General features: G+C 42.2%; 1 protein-coding gene across 3 annotated transcripts in view; it reads left to right on the plus strand.

Moving 5' to 3' along the window:
- The window catches only part of tecpr2 (tectonin beta-propeller repeat containing 2), a 38,561-nt gene extending 24,502 nt beyond the window's left edge, over window positions 1–14,059 (plus strand). For 2 of the 3 annotated variants that reach the window (XM_030443719.1, XM_030443721.1), the window contains 4 exons: window positions 11,320–11,468; window positions 11,668–11,812; window positions 11,948–12,097; window positions 12,182–14,059. In XM_030443719.1, coding sequence (XP_030299579.1) covers window positions 11,320–11,468; window positions 11,668–11,812; window positions 11,948–12,097; window positions 12,182–12,333 — 596 coding nt within the window. In that variant the 3' untranslated portion in view covers window positions 12,334–14,059. The remainder of the gene's footprint in view (window positions 1–11,319; window positions 11,469–11,667; window positions 11,813–11,947; window positions 12,098–12,181) is intronic. The other variant, XM_030443720.1, reaches the window with a different exon arrangement.
- Window positions 14,060–14,588: the final 529 nt, after the last annotated feature.

Below are 14,588 nucleotides of genomic sequence, written 5' to 3' on the forward strand. Positions count from 1 at the left end.
TGCACCACAGGCTTGTGTGATGGGGAGAGCAGGATGAGGTTTTGGTCTGACCTGCCCAGGGGAGGGAGGGCAGTGGAGCTGTATGCCTCTTTAACATTTGCATACAGCAGATGTAAAGATTTAAAGTCCCTTGTTGTGCATTTGACAAACTGGCGAAACGTTGGGAGTGCGTCCCCAGATGGCAGAATGTAAACAGTTTTTGGCGATGACACTTGTAAACTTAAGCAATATTAATAATAATATAATATTGCGATTATACAACTAATATCAACACAAATAAAATGTATAATCAAAATATATCCATGTTGATGGACAATTTGCTCTCAAATTTTAAAGGTTTTTGTGAGTGTGTGTCGCGTTTCCATGGAAACACATGGGGTCTGACTAATAACTGAAACAAAATCAGTCACGTTAGTTGACTCATATGTGTAATGGAACGTAGTTTACCACTCCAGCAAATAATCCAACCCTTAGTAACGACCTAGCAACAGAAAGGATTTTCTAGTCCCAGATGATGAACTCTGAGCTGACGTTAATGTTTTATTGCGGTCTCGGAATTTCCCGAACTAAATCAATACTGCACAGATAAACAGAAAATGCTTATTTTTATCGCCCAAGTTATATTTTTTATAAAATGTTTTCACCGCTGTCACAATAGTGTCTCTTACACTGAAGGGAAAATAAATAATAGCCGGGGCGTTTATTTGTTTCAATCACTTAACAGACCAGGCGTTTATTTGGGACAGGCGTTGAATTCCTCCCTCTCAAAAATCCGGGATGAAAATGTCACAAACTTCTCCAGCTGCTTCTCTGTGAATTCTCCGGCATCCTTCTGGGCAATAGTTGTCTTCTGCAAGTGAAGTTGTTGCGGTGGAGGAAACGATTCAGCCGACCAGCACTCGCTGCAAACTCCTCATCTCTGCTGTCACTCACAGTGGCGTACATTTGTTTCTCCATCACCCTGATCATTTTGCGGGACACTCTCTCTTGGTGTGGCCGTTTGCTGATAACTCATCCCTGCATGTTTATCTCAGACTCCTCACTAGCCTTCTTCCTCCCTCCAGCAGGCAGCCTGGTCCTGTTGCTTTCCTCTTCGGACAGCTCCGTTTTATTTTATCGCCAATCTCTCACTCTCTTGGGGTCAACAGAGAAAAGTCTAGCGGCTGCTTCTCCCGAGTTTTCCTCTGCATATTTTAAGGCATAAAGTTTGAATTTCAAGCCGTACTTTTAATTTTTTTTGCTCCAGCTCTGACAGTTACTATGTTGCCATGGAGATGGATACACTATTGCCACAGACTTGGTGGAGTAATATTTTGAGTAATGAGTCAGGCGTGCTGTCATGCTGATTTGAGTATGGTCTAAATGTCTTGTTGACCAATCAGATTGCTTGGTCGGAACTACTTGTTTTATAATGGCAAATAATATGGACGCAGTCTGATGGTGATGAGCTCAATGTCCGGGCCACAGAAGCACTCTTTCACGGAGATGTGCACCACCTGTTGTTTACGAGCACGAAAGCCCTACTCCTTTCTTCGCACCTCCAGTTCGTCCATCTTATTAGCCAGGGACCTTACGTTTCCTGTAATGACTGCAGGGATGCAGGGTTTAAATTTCTGACTCATTCAAATCAAAATCAAATCAATTTTATTTATATAGCCCAAAAAAACTGTCAGGAAGGACCTAATTTTAGCTATATTGCTATAATTGCTATATTAGCTATAATGCCAATTTGTTATCTCCTATTTCAACCAACTGCACCCCTCATTCTTACCCCCTCAGCACACCAAAACAAATTGGCCTTTTGAATGCTGGGTCACTTTCCTACAAGTCTTTTAGATCCTGCCAAATACGCAGGAGATCGGACCCTCGCTATCTAGTGAAAATTAAAACTCAATCCCTGTCTGCCCAAATCCTGAACAAATAAAGTTAGCACTTCTGAATATCAGATCCCTCTCTAGTAAGAGCTTTTATATTAACGATTTTATTTCCCAACATAGTCTCAGTTTTTTATTCTTAACTGAATGTTGGCTCTCTTCAACTGCTTCTGCCATATTATTGGAATCATCTCCCCCAAATTATGGCTTTCTATACTCCAGTCGACAAGATAAAAGAGGAGGAGGAGTGGCCAGTATCTTCTCTGACAGTTTCACTTGCTCAAGAAGTAACTTTGGTGAATTTTCAAGTTTTTAATATTTAGCCTCAGTTATTAAGACCCAGCAGTCTATATTAACTATAACTATTTATCGACCTCCTAAATACAACTCTAACTTCTTATCTGAGTTTTCAGATTTTATGTCCATTGCTCTTACCTGTTACGACAGGATTATTTTTCTTGGGGATTTTAACTGTCATATTAATAATACCGCTGATTTATATGCCATGGAATTTTTAGATCTTTTAGCCAGCTTTGGTCTTGTGCAACATGTCAAAGGAGCTACCCACAATCATGGAAATACACTAGACTTGGTTTTCACAAAAGGTATCGAAAAAGACATTTCTGATATCACTTGTGTTCCTGTTTCCGACCATTTCTGTGTGTTTTTCAATGTCATCAAGTCTGTATCAACTCAGTTCAATGAGACTGTTGTGAAAAGACGACTTGATGACAGGGCCAGGGCAAGATTTTTTGATAGCATGAATATTTTTCCTCCATCCAATGCCTGTTCTGTTGATGATTTAGTGTTTGATTTTAACAAGAAATTAAGATCCTCTCTAGACATTCCTGCTCCTCCAAGAATTATAAAAAGACAAATAACCCAAAAAGTACCATGGAAAACTGATGCTATCTGCCAGTTTAAAAGAAACTGTTGTAGAGCTGAGAGACAATGGAGAAAAAGTAAACTAACTGTTCACTCTGACATCCTTAAACACCATATTGCCATTTATTATAATGCTGTTAAGCAAGCAAGACAGGCCCATTTCTCAAGAATCATTATTGAAAATAAACACAACTCTAAGGTTCTTTTTTCCACGATCAACTCTCTTTTAAATCCAACACTGATGCCTTGCTTAAATGATCAAAACTCAGAAAGTAAATGTGAGGAATTTGCACTATTTCTCAAAGGAAAAGTTGATACCATTAGGTCCAGTATTTTAGTCACAGATTCAACGACCATCTGCGATCTACCTGTTAGCGAGCCTCCATCTATGACATATTTTAATTTAGTTACAGATAGTGAAATCAGTGCCACTGTAAACAAAATGAAGTCATCCACATGCTCACTAGACCCTATTCCAATGAAACTTTTTAAATCTAGTCTCTTGTGCCTCTCTAATGACACTACCAGAATCATCAACACTTCTCTGCAGTTTGGCATTTTCCCTGCTGCTTTTAAAACAGCCTTGGTGAAACCTTTGCTCAAGAAACCTGATCTTGACACTAGTGACTTAGCTAATTACAGGCCTATTTCTAATCTTCCTATTATCGGCAAACTGTTAGAGAAAATAGTTTTCAATCAACTATTTAATCATCTTAATACTAATAATTTATTGGATTAATTTCAATCTGGCTATCGCACTAATCACAGTACGGAAACTGCCTTATTAATAGTAGTTAATGACCTCAGAGTTGCAGCTGACACAAATAACGTTGCAGTCCTCTTTTTACTTGACTTGAGTGCTGCGTTTGATACTGTTGATCATTCCATTTTAATTTATCGACTTGAGAAATGGACGGGTCTTTCTGGTGCTGTGCTTGACTGGTTTCGTTCTTACTTGTCTGACAGGAAATTCTTTGTTAGCCTAGGTGATTCTGTTTCACGGACTTTTGATGTTGAGTATGGTGTACCTCAGGGGAGCATCCTTGGTCCGATCCTCTTTTCTTTATATATGCTCCCACTAGGTAAATTAATCAGTTTTCATAATGTACATTATCATTGTTATGCAGATGATATGCAATTATATATCTCCGTTTCATCAGAGGACCCTAGTGCGTTAAACAATCTTTTTTCCTGTCTCACAGATATTAACATCTGGATGAACAAACATTTTTTAAAACTAATTGTAATTAATCACTGGCGATTAATAACACACTCGTAAATGGGGCACCACCTCCATTGTTTTATCTATTTGACCAATCCGGAGGAAATTAATCAAATAGAGTAAATAAGTGAGATGACAATTTAGACGAACAGCAACAGATAACAAAAAATGTAGAGTAATTTTTTTATTGACAAAACAGCTGGGAGAATTGAGAGGAAACAGGTTGAGAGAGGGGGAATGACATGCAGCAAAGGGCCCCAGGCCAGGTCTCAAACCTGGGGCCGCTGCAGCGAGGACAAAGCCTCTGTACATGGGATGCCTGCTCTAACCACTGAGCTAAACGGCCCCTCCTCACGGGAGTACATTTTAACACTAATGAGACCCTAATCTCAATACCTCTTAAACTCAAAAGATGAAGATCTAAGCTTAAGACACCAACTTGTTCTCACGTGTGTGGGTCCAGCTGTATGGAGATGGCTCAGCCTACTTTGTCTGGGAATCAGGAAGTTCTGGTTTCCTTGAGTGTTCTGGGTTCGACTGCGGGCTCACCATGTCGTTCCAATAGCCAGAGGGAAGTCTGGCACTCTGTTGAGGAACTCTCGGTCCAAAGGCCAAGTGGGATTTCTGCTTTGAGAGCGCTGGGGGCAGAGCCAGTCTCGGCTTGGAGCAAAAGTCTTGTTTCGTTGGAAACCGCTTGCACGGCTTCTGAAGCAGCCAGTTACTGCAACGACTTCACCAATGATAATAAAGCCTTCTTTTCTTTGTTGCTTCGAGTGGTGGTTCTTAAACTAATTCAACTTCTTCTGAAACAGGCGATGAAGAAAAAAACTTCCTTCTGTTAAAGACTTTGATAAAAGTGAAGCACTTAAAGCAGTGATTCAATCCGCTTGTCTTAGAGCTTGTCGCAAAAATAAAAATAAAGGATTATAATTTAAAAATAAGAGTAGTTTAAAAAGAAAAGTAAGAATGAAGAAGAATACGTGATAAGAGGAGTGTAAAAAAAGTAAGAGAGAGTAAGAAAGAGAGAGAGCATGTCTCTCTGTTTATATGACCCCGGCTGGTAGGCGGACCCAGAGGAGCAGGGTGACAGCGTCCCTTCTTTTGTGATATTATGACTTTAATTAAACTAAACTCTCGCTTCTGATGTTTCGAGATCATGTTTCACCTTTCCCAGAATTTCACCATGGCTTAACAGGTAGACTTTGTCTACATGAAATAACATGACGGAATCGACATCACTTAAGATCAAAGAAAAGTTAAGCTTGGTTAAAATATTAAACACACTTGCATATACAGTAGGACCAAGGACTTATACATATTCCTTCTAGTTCTAGCTTAACAAAACATGCCAGAGACATTTTACTAGTACATAACAAAAGTTTTAAACAAAAAAGATTCTTCTGAAAGTCTGTTCAAATCACCAGGGCTCACCGAAGGGGAGGAGCTGGGGATTTACCCCAAACCCAATCATTAGGCAATAAAACTTTATCTTGGCTTATAAAGGCTGATAAAATTAAGAAGATGAGATTCTAGTTTATTAGTTATTCAGAACTTATTGGAACTCTGGAGGAGGCCCTGAGCGCTTTTACTCTTAGAGGGTGTATCTGTTGATTCGATCAAAAGGAAAGAGACATAGAAAATGAGCCGTCATTACCTAATTTACAATTCCAGAGGCACTCGATTACAACATGTCTGTGTTAAAAACAGTTCTCCTTTCTTCTGATGCTCAGACCCTGGATTTCTGAGTGTTGAGCGTCAATTGACCTGAGGAAAGAGGATCCACCTGTCTCAAAAAGGGGGGGAAACAGCAAATTGTGGTTTCAGTTACAAACCAAAAGGGAGACTCTTCCTGTGGAGTGTCTGTTTGAATGGTTTATTACAAAGCAAACATCATCCTCCTTGCTCGGTGGAGGGGTGATGGGACTGCAAGGCGCCTTTAGAGAAAACAGTCAACTTAAAGGTGAAAGGCTAATTAATGACAGAAACAGGGCCTCTGTGAGATTCAGAGATGCAGGACATGTTCCTACAAGGGTTTGGGGCATCAGGGTGATCAGCTGGTCGCGATTGGAAACAATGCTGGCTGTAATGCAGGCATGGCCTCCAGTCGCCAGGAGAGACCAAACAACGAAGGAGATATCCAAATCAGGGAAAAAGCATTTTGTTATGTGGACGGTGTATTAATCACAGCGTAGTGTACACTTTATAAATAAAAACAAGCTAAAAACACAATAAAAACTACAAACTGGGGCTTCGTTTAGCTTAGTTGGTAGAGCGGGCCTCCCATGTACAGAGGCTTTGTCCATACTGCAGAGGCCACAGGTTCGAGTCCCAGCCTGGAGCCCTTTGCTGCGTGTCACTCCCCCTCTCTCATCCTGTTTCCTGTCATGTCTTCTGCTGTTCTATCAATAAAGCCATATAAAGGCCAAGAAAATATACCATAAAAAAACACTACGAACTACCGTGCCCTGCTACGATAGGCTGCCACTGGCACAGCACCATCTTACGTCAATTCAGTCTGAACAGATGGGTTTCAGTTTGAAGTTCATCCAGTGTCATTCACAGGTTCATTACTGCTTGATTCCTCCGGTCCCAGCTCTGTTACTGGGTCATTTCCCACTGGGCACTACGCCGTTCTGCTGTCTGACTTCCAGCCTAGCTCGATCTGCTCCACGTAGATTGATGCAGCTGCGGTTCGCTTCCATCACAAATAGACACACCATATCTAAGCTGCTTCTGAGATGCTGCTGAAACGAGCCGCGGTGCAGCCGGTGGAAAAACAAGCACTGTGTAGAATGTTGCATGTAACGTAGTGCAGACGGCCTGGTGGAGTCTGAGGGTTACAGTCCAAACTGATCTCAGTTCTCAGTGTTCGTGAGGAGATTGTGGATGCGGAAGAAGAGCAGCTCCATCTTTTAGGTGGAGCTTCAGATGTTGTGAAGACATCTGCTTAAAGCTGTGTTAGAAAATATGTGAGTGAAGAGTGAATAACAGAAGGAAACCATAACAGAACTGACCCTACAGGTTCAGACACAGATTGTCACCTTGTTACCTGAAGGTGGAGATGAATGTCAGAATATCTCAGTTGTGTTTGTCTTTCTAAGTCTTCTGGTGACTCTATACTGTACATGTCCGATGGGGCTGAGGTCAGGTGACTGTGGAGGACAGTCCATGACAGTCAGGACTTCTTGGTCTTCTTTGGTCTTCATGTAGTTGTGTGAAAGGTTTGAGGTCTGTTAATTGATAATTTGACACTGACTGAAGGAAGAGTGAATAATGTAGTTTTCATGTTTTCTAATAAAATATTAATAATTACAGAAACATTATTCTAACAAAATATGAAGCTGTCATTTAATGTCTTTTATTTTGAAGAGGAGTTGTTGATCTGATGTGTGTGTTTGTGTTGGGGTGCTCAGGTTGCTGTATGACGCACACACCTACACACACACACACACTCTCTCTCTCTCAGCTGTGTTTCTCCATCACTTTGACAGGGGGAGGTTGTGTAACAGGTCTGTAATCTAGAGGTCAACATGGAGAGTGTGTGTGTGACCATGTCAGACTGTAACCTGACTATGGTGTCAGAGCTGTTTTTAGTTTCCGTTACCCTTCTGACTATCAGAGACCACATGACTGTCTGTCTGTTTGTCTGTCTGTCTATTTGTTGCTCTCTCTCTGGTTCTCAATTTGATTAATTGTTAATTTAAAGACAGTTGTTACCAGAGCAGATGACCATGAGTATGTCCATATATATGACCATGTATATGTCCGTGTATTTATGACCATGTATATATGTTCATGTATAAGTCCATGTACATCAATCAAGCATAACAATATGACTTCCTGTCCATTACTGTGTTGGTTCCTTTTTGCTGCCCAGACAGCTCTGACCCTTTGAGGCATGGACTCCACTAGACCCCTGAAGGTGTGCTGTGGTATCTGGCACAGATACACAAATAACCCTATTTTCTGCTCCTAACTCATTAACTTTGAGGACAACATGTTCACTTGCTGCCTGATATATCCCACCCACTAACAGGTGCCATGATGAAGAGATAATCAATGTTATTAACTTCACCCGTCAGTGGTCATAATGTAATGATCGATGTATCTGTCCAAAAATATGACCATGTATACTGAACCAGTCAAAAGTTTGTACACACCTTCTCATTCATGTTTTATCTTTCTTTTTATTATTTTATACATTGCTGATAAATACTGAAGACATCAAAACTATGAAGGAACACATATGGAATCATGCAGTAAACAAAAAAGTGTTAAACAAACCAGAATATGTTTTATAATTTATATTCTTCAAAGTAGCAACCTTTTTCTTTGATGACTGCTGTGCACACTCTTGGCATTCCTTCAGTCAGATTCATGAGGTCGTCACCTGGAAAAGTTTTGCAACAGTCTTCAGGAGTTCCCAGAGATGCTGAGCACTTGTTGGCCCTTTTGCCTTCAATCTGTGGTCCAACTTATCCCAAACCATCTGGATTGGGTTTAGGTCATGTCATCTGACGCAGCACACCATCACGCTCCTTCTGGGTCAGATATCTATTACAAAGTCTGGAGGTGTGTTTGAGGTCATTGTCCTGTTGAGAAACAAATGATGCTCCCATTAAGCACAAACCAGATGTGATAGCATGTTGCTGCAGAATGCTGTGGTAGCCATGCTGGTTAAATATGCCTTGAATTTCGAATACATCAGCAACAGTGTCATCAGCAAAGCACTCACACACGAATCACACCTCCTCCTCCATGCTTCACGGTGGTAACCACACATGTAGGAAACCAGCCTTCACCTTTTTCTGCATCTCACAAAGACACGGCGGGTGGAACGAAATATCTCAAATTTGGACTCATCTCACCAAAGTGCAGATTTCCACTAGTCTTATGTCCATTCATTGTGTTTCTTGGCTGAAATACTTCTCTTCTTGTTCGTATTGTTCCTCGGTAGTGGATTCTCTGCAGCAATTCAGCCATGAAGGCCTGATTCATGCAGTCTCCTCTGAATAGTTGATGTTGAGATGTGTCTGATACTGGAACTCTATGAAGAATTTACATGGGCTCTAACCTGAGACGCTGTTAATTTGCGGCTTCTGAGTCTTGTAACTCAGAGGTAACTCTTGGTCTTCCTCTCTTGGGGAGGTCTTCATGAGAGCCAGTTTCATCACCTGTTTGATGGTTTTCATGACTATACTTGATGATACATTCAAAGTTCTTGATATTTTCAAGATTGACTGACCTTCATGTCTTGGGGTAATGATGGACTGTCATTTCTCTTTACTTAGCTAAGTGGTTCCTGCCATAATATGGATTAGAACAGTAGTCAAATACCGCTATTCACTGTATAGAACTGTGTACCAACCCTAGCTCTAGACAACATGACTGATGGTCTCAAACACATTAAGAAGGCAAGAAATTCCACAAATAAACCCTTGACAAGACGCACCTGATAATTGAAACCCATTTGAGGTGACTCCTTCATGATTGAGTGTGTGCAAAGCTGTGTTCCCTCTTAGATTTGATGTCTATATTATTAATCAACGATGTAGAAAATGATACAAATTAAGAAAAACCATGAATGAGAGGTTGTGTTCAAACCTTTGACTTGTACTGTATGTCAATATATCTATGTCCATGTACAGTGTTGTGAAAAAGAACAAGCCCTCTTCCAAATTTCTTTTGTTTTTGCTTTTTTGTCACACTTACCCCGAGATTTCTCCAGATACGTGTCCTTTGCGTTAACCCCATCAGGTCCACTGTGTATCTGCCCCGTCCAGCTCCAGCAATCCGAAGCCCTCCGGAACAGATACGCAGGACTTCTGTTTCTGGCGGATGCACGACGCAGCAATTCAGCTGAATTTAGCAACCAGCAGACAGGAAGTCATGCCCCGAAACAACAACATGACATCCGGTTACTTTTCAAAATAAAACAATCCGTGTTGACACCAGCACACAAATCTCAAAAAAGAGACAACAGGCTCTTCTACTAATCCTTCGGTCGGGAACACTTTGTGTTTTTGTTTTTGTAACATATGCCTATAACTGCGGTCCTGAGTGGTCATGTGATTATCCCAGGAACTCCTCTGTTTGCGACACCAGCTGTCAACAGTACTGCGCCATGGCGGACTAAAAACACAACTGGTGGGGGTTGCTGGACGGTGGATGGCGGAGCAAAACTGGATTGAGCCGTAACGCAGCAGACACGTATCTGGTGGAATCTCTGGGTTACATGTCTCAGGTCATATCAATATCAGATATCAGACCAAAGATAACCTGAGAAAATACAGTAAAGTTTTAAAATGATGATTTAATTTATTAAGGGAAAAAAGCTATCCAAACCAACCTGACCCTAAGTGAAGAAGACATTGCCCCCTAAACCTTATAACTGGTTGTGCCACCCTTGGCAGCAACAAATGCAATCAAGTGTTTGCAATAACTTTGAATAACTGGAAGGAATTTTGTCAAGCTCTTCTTTGCAGAATTGTTTTAATTCAGCCACATTGGTTTTTCAACATGAACAGCCTGTTTAAGGTCATGTCACAGTATCTCAATCAGATTTAAGTCCGGACTTTGATTAGGCCACTCCAAAACCTTCATTTTGTTTATTTTGAGCCATTCAGAGGTGGACTTGCTGGTGTGCCCTGGATCATTGTCCTGCTGCATAACCCAAGTGCGCTTGAAAGAGCAGAATACACGGTTCCATCAATTATGGCAAATCATCCAGGTCCTGATGCAGCCCCAGACCATCACACAACCACCATGTAACCAACATTTACCATGACTTCATTTATACAATCAAATGGTAAATATACATAAAGATGTAAGTGAGAACGATTAAGGTGTTCCTGGCATGCGCCACCGGGAGGAGACCCCGAGGAATACCCAGGACACGCTGGAGTGACTATGTCACTCGTCTGGCCTGGGAACGCCTTGGGATCCTCCAGGAAGAGCTGGAAGAAGTGTCCGGGGAGAGGGAAGTCTGGGTGTCCCTGCTCAGACAGCTGCCGCTGCGACCCAGCCCTGGATAAGCGGAAGAAAATGGATGGATGGATGGATGGAGAATGATCAAGAGACCTGTCTCCAGGGCCGATCGCTCAATCAACAGTGAGAATGTCCAATGGAACTCATTAATCCATCCACTTTAACTTGTTATAAAATTAGAAAAATCTGGAGCCCTGCCTTAACAGGGTTCTAGTAGTCCATGTGGTTCCAGGGGTCCTAAAAGGATGTGACAGTGGTTCCCCAGGTTTTAATATTTAAACAATGTCACTATGTTAAGATAAAACTATGTGTACAGGTGTGTTAAGGTAAAATGTCACCTGTGTGTTAAAGGAAGCGTTCGCCTGGTCAGTGTGAGCTGCGGCAGTCAGAACGTCTGGGCGGTCGACAGTCGAGGAATCGTTTACTTCAGAGTCGGAACACAGCCGCTGAACCCGAGCATGATGCTGCCGGCCTGGATCCACATAGAACCACCTGTACAGGTAACACACATCTGACCCACGTAGAACCACCTGTACAGGTAATATGTATCTTATCCACATAGAGCCACCTGCACAGTTAACACACACATCTGATCCACGTAGAACCACCTGTACAGGTAATACACACATCTGCTCAACGTAGAACCACCTGTACATAATGTGTGTCACCTGTCCAGTTAACTGTGACATCATGTCTCAGCAGCCAATCGGGGTGCAGCTGGTCAGTATTCAGACGAGTCCTAATGATCGTCTCCTCTGGGCGTTGGACAACAGAGGAAGTGTCTTTGTCAGGACCGGACTCAGTGATGAGATGCCCGTGGGGACGGATTGGGAGCTTGTACCAGGTACACACCTGTCTCATCTACAGTCATGTCAGTCTCATCTATGCACCTGTCTCATCCACATACCTGTCTCATCTATACACCTCTCCCATCTACACACCTGTCTGTTTGTTAAACTGTGTACTCTGTGTACTGCAGGCCTCTCCGTCAGTCAGCTGGTCCTTAGCTCTCGGACAGTTTGGGTTCGGTGTGTAAACGGAGATCTGGCACGACGTTACGGCGTCTCAGACAGAAACCCAGCAGGAGATTACTGGAAGAAGATCCCCGGACACGCCAACTGGTTAACTGGTGAGACTGGTTTATGTGTCTCATGTGTCTCAGCTGTGTTGGTCTCATGTGTCTCAGGTGTCTCTCTCTCTCTTCCTCACCTAGTGTCTCCCGAGGACGAGTTGTGGGCGGTGACTCTGATTGGTGGATTGTCTCGTCGCCTGACAAAGCTCCTCCCACAGACTCCCTGTAGGCCTGCCCCCTCAGGCCCCTCCCTTAGCGGGGACGACGTTGATGAAGAATGGGAGCTCATCTGACTCATGTCATCACTGTGATGTCACCAATTCTCGGTGTTAGTCATCTGATCTGGTCTGACCTAGTAGGACACTGTGATGTCACAGTGACCAGTGACACCACTTCCTGTTCCTGTCCAAAAAACAGGAGGTGTTTACAAACAAACAGGAAGTGGGTTCAACCGACACTGAGCAGACAGTTGACATCACTTCCTGTAACATTAATGTTCGGAGGATGGTTCTGAAAGAAGATGGCTGCCACACAAGGAGCCCAGGTGGCTGGTTGGAAATCAAATGTAATGAGACTTTATTTAATTTTGTTTTAGCAGGAAGCACTTTATTCTGAAGGGATGGTGGACGACAGAGGGATCAGTTCTGACTAGTTTGAACTAGTCCAGACTAGTGATAACAGGATTTAACTGGTCTACATCAGTTCTAACTGGTCCTGTCTTGTTCAGACTGGTTATAACTGTTCCAGGCTAGTTCTAGTTGGTTGTAACTAGTCCAGATTGGTTGAAACAGGTTAGGACTGGTTCTGACTTGTTTAACTGGCACAGAATTGTTCTTTTCTATCTTTTCATTCTGGTGTTTACGAGGGTCTTAGTCTAGTTTAGTCCAGTTAAATTGGTTCTGTTTCAGTCCAGTTTGGAGCAGCTCAAACAGGTTCTAACTGGTTTAAAATCATCTTGTTTTTTCCAGTTTAGTTCAGTCCAGTCAAACTGGTTGAAAATTGGGACATTAAGGGACATTTCACTGCAGAGGAAGATGTGATTCTGGTTCTAACTGGTTCTATCTGGTTCTCTACCAATCTGAGTTCGGTCAGATTTTATTTATTGATCAGAGACCAGCGTTAGCTTCAAGCTCATTTTTAAAGGGATATTTCACTGTTTTTATTTATTTGCATGTTTTCCAAGATCAGACTGGATCAAACTGGATGAGATTGGTTACACTGGATTAACTGACCTAAACTGGGTTTAACAGGTTTCCAGCACTTAATCTGCAACTCTTACTGGGAACAGACTGGACTTCTGGTTCTCTCGAGGCCATGTTGCCCACCTGTCTGTCAGTTACACAGTTACCATGGCAACCGGCAAAGCCCCCACCCACTGAGACTGATTCATTAAAAAATGTACATTTAATAACTTTAACATTTACATTCTCCTGAAATGAGATCTAAAAGATGACTTGAACTGTGGTCAACTGCAGTGAGCCCGGATGGTCCCTGATGGACTGTAGTGGACCCTGATGAACTGTAGCGGGCCCTGATGGACTGTAGTGGACCCTGATGGACTGTAGCGGGCCCTGATGGAATGCAGTAGACCCTGATGGACTGTAGCGGGCCCTGATGGAATGCAGTAGACCCTGATGGACTGCAGTGGACCCTGATGGACTGTAGTGGGCCTTGATGGACCCTGGTGGTTTGCAGTGGACCCTTATGGACTGTAATGGACCCTGGTGGATCGAAGTGGACCTTGATGGACTCTGGTGGACTGTAATGGACCCGGATGGACTGCAGTGGACCCAAGTCCAGTCTAAACTGGATTGATATTAAAATAGTCCTTTTAACTCTTTGTCCTCTGTCCTCCTTGTCTTTGCAGCATTGCCATGGTGAGCTCAGCAGGTATGACTGTGTTGGGATGTCATCCTGCTGTCAGCTAATTGGTTGGATGTTCTGACCAGTAAGAATTCAGTGTAAACTCACCTGTTGTGATTTCCTTCATTAACCTAATAAATGTGTTTAAGCACTGAAGAGTTGTCAGGTTATTGATCAGATAATTGATCAGTACAATTACAGTACAGTGTAAATATGCATCTATATAGGTTTATTGTGCGACACTAAAGCATCGTCCTGTGCTTCACTAAGAAAAGAAACAACTCATCACTGATGGCTAAATGAAGAACAGTGTCAGTGGATCCTAACGTTAGAAGAGCTTTCTTTTTTTTATAATTGTATTTTTATCAGGGAGAAACATGCAAAATCATTTCAGCACTATTACACACACACAAAGCAAGACAAAAACATGCACTTGCTCGATTGCACTAACATATATTCTCCATGTTATTACTCTCCCTTTCATTTTACAATGTGTAAAATAGGAACATTTGAACAATGGCTGTCACACTTCTCATTTTCCCATCAAGATCTCCTGCCAGCAATTTTCAGCTGTCCCAGTAGATTAATACTCTGGTACTTCAAACCATGTAATAGAGTTACTTAAAGCAGATCAGGTGTCCGTAATCTTATGTATCTGATCCATTTTGACCACCATTTGTTAAGT

This window comes from Sparus aurata, chromosome 16 (assembly GCF_900880675.1).
Source record: "Sparus aurata chromosome 16, fSpaAur1.1, whole genome shotgun sequence".
Taxonomy (NCBI): domain Eukaryota; kingdom Metazoa; phylum Chordata; class Actinopteri; order Spariformes; family Sparidae; genus Sparus; species Sparus aurata.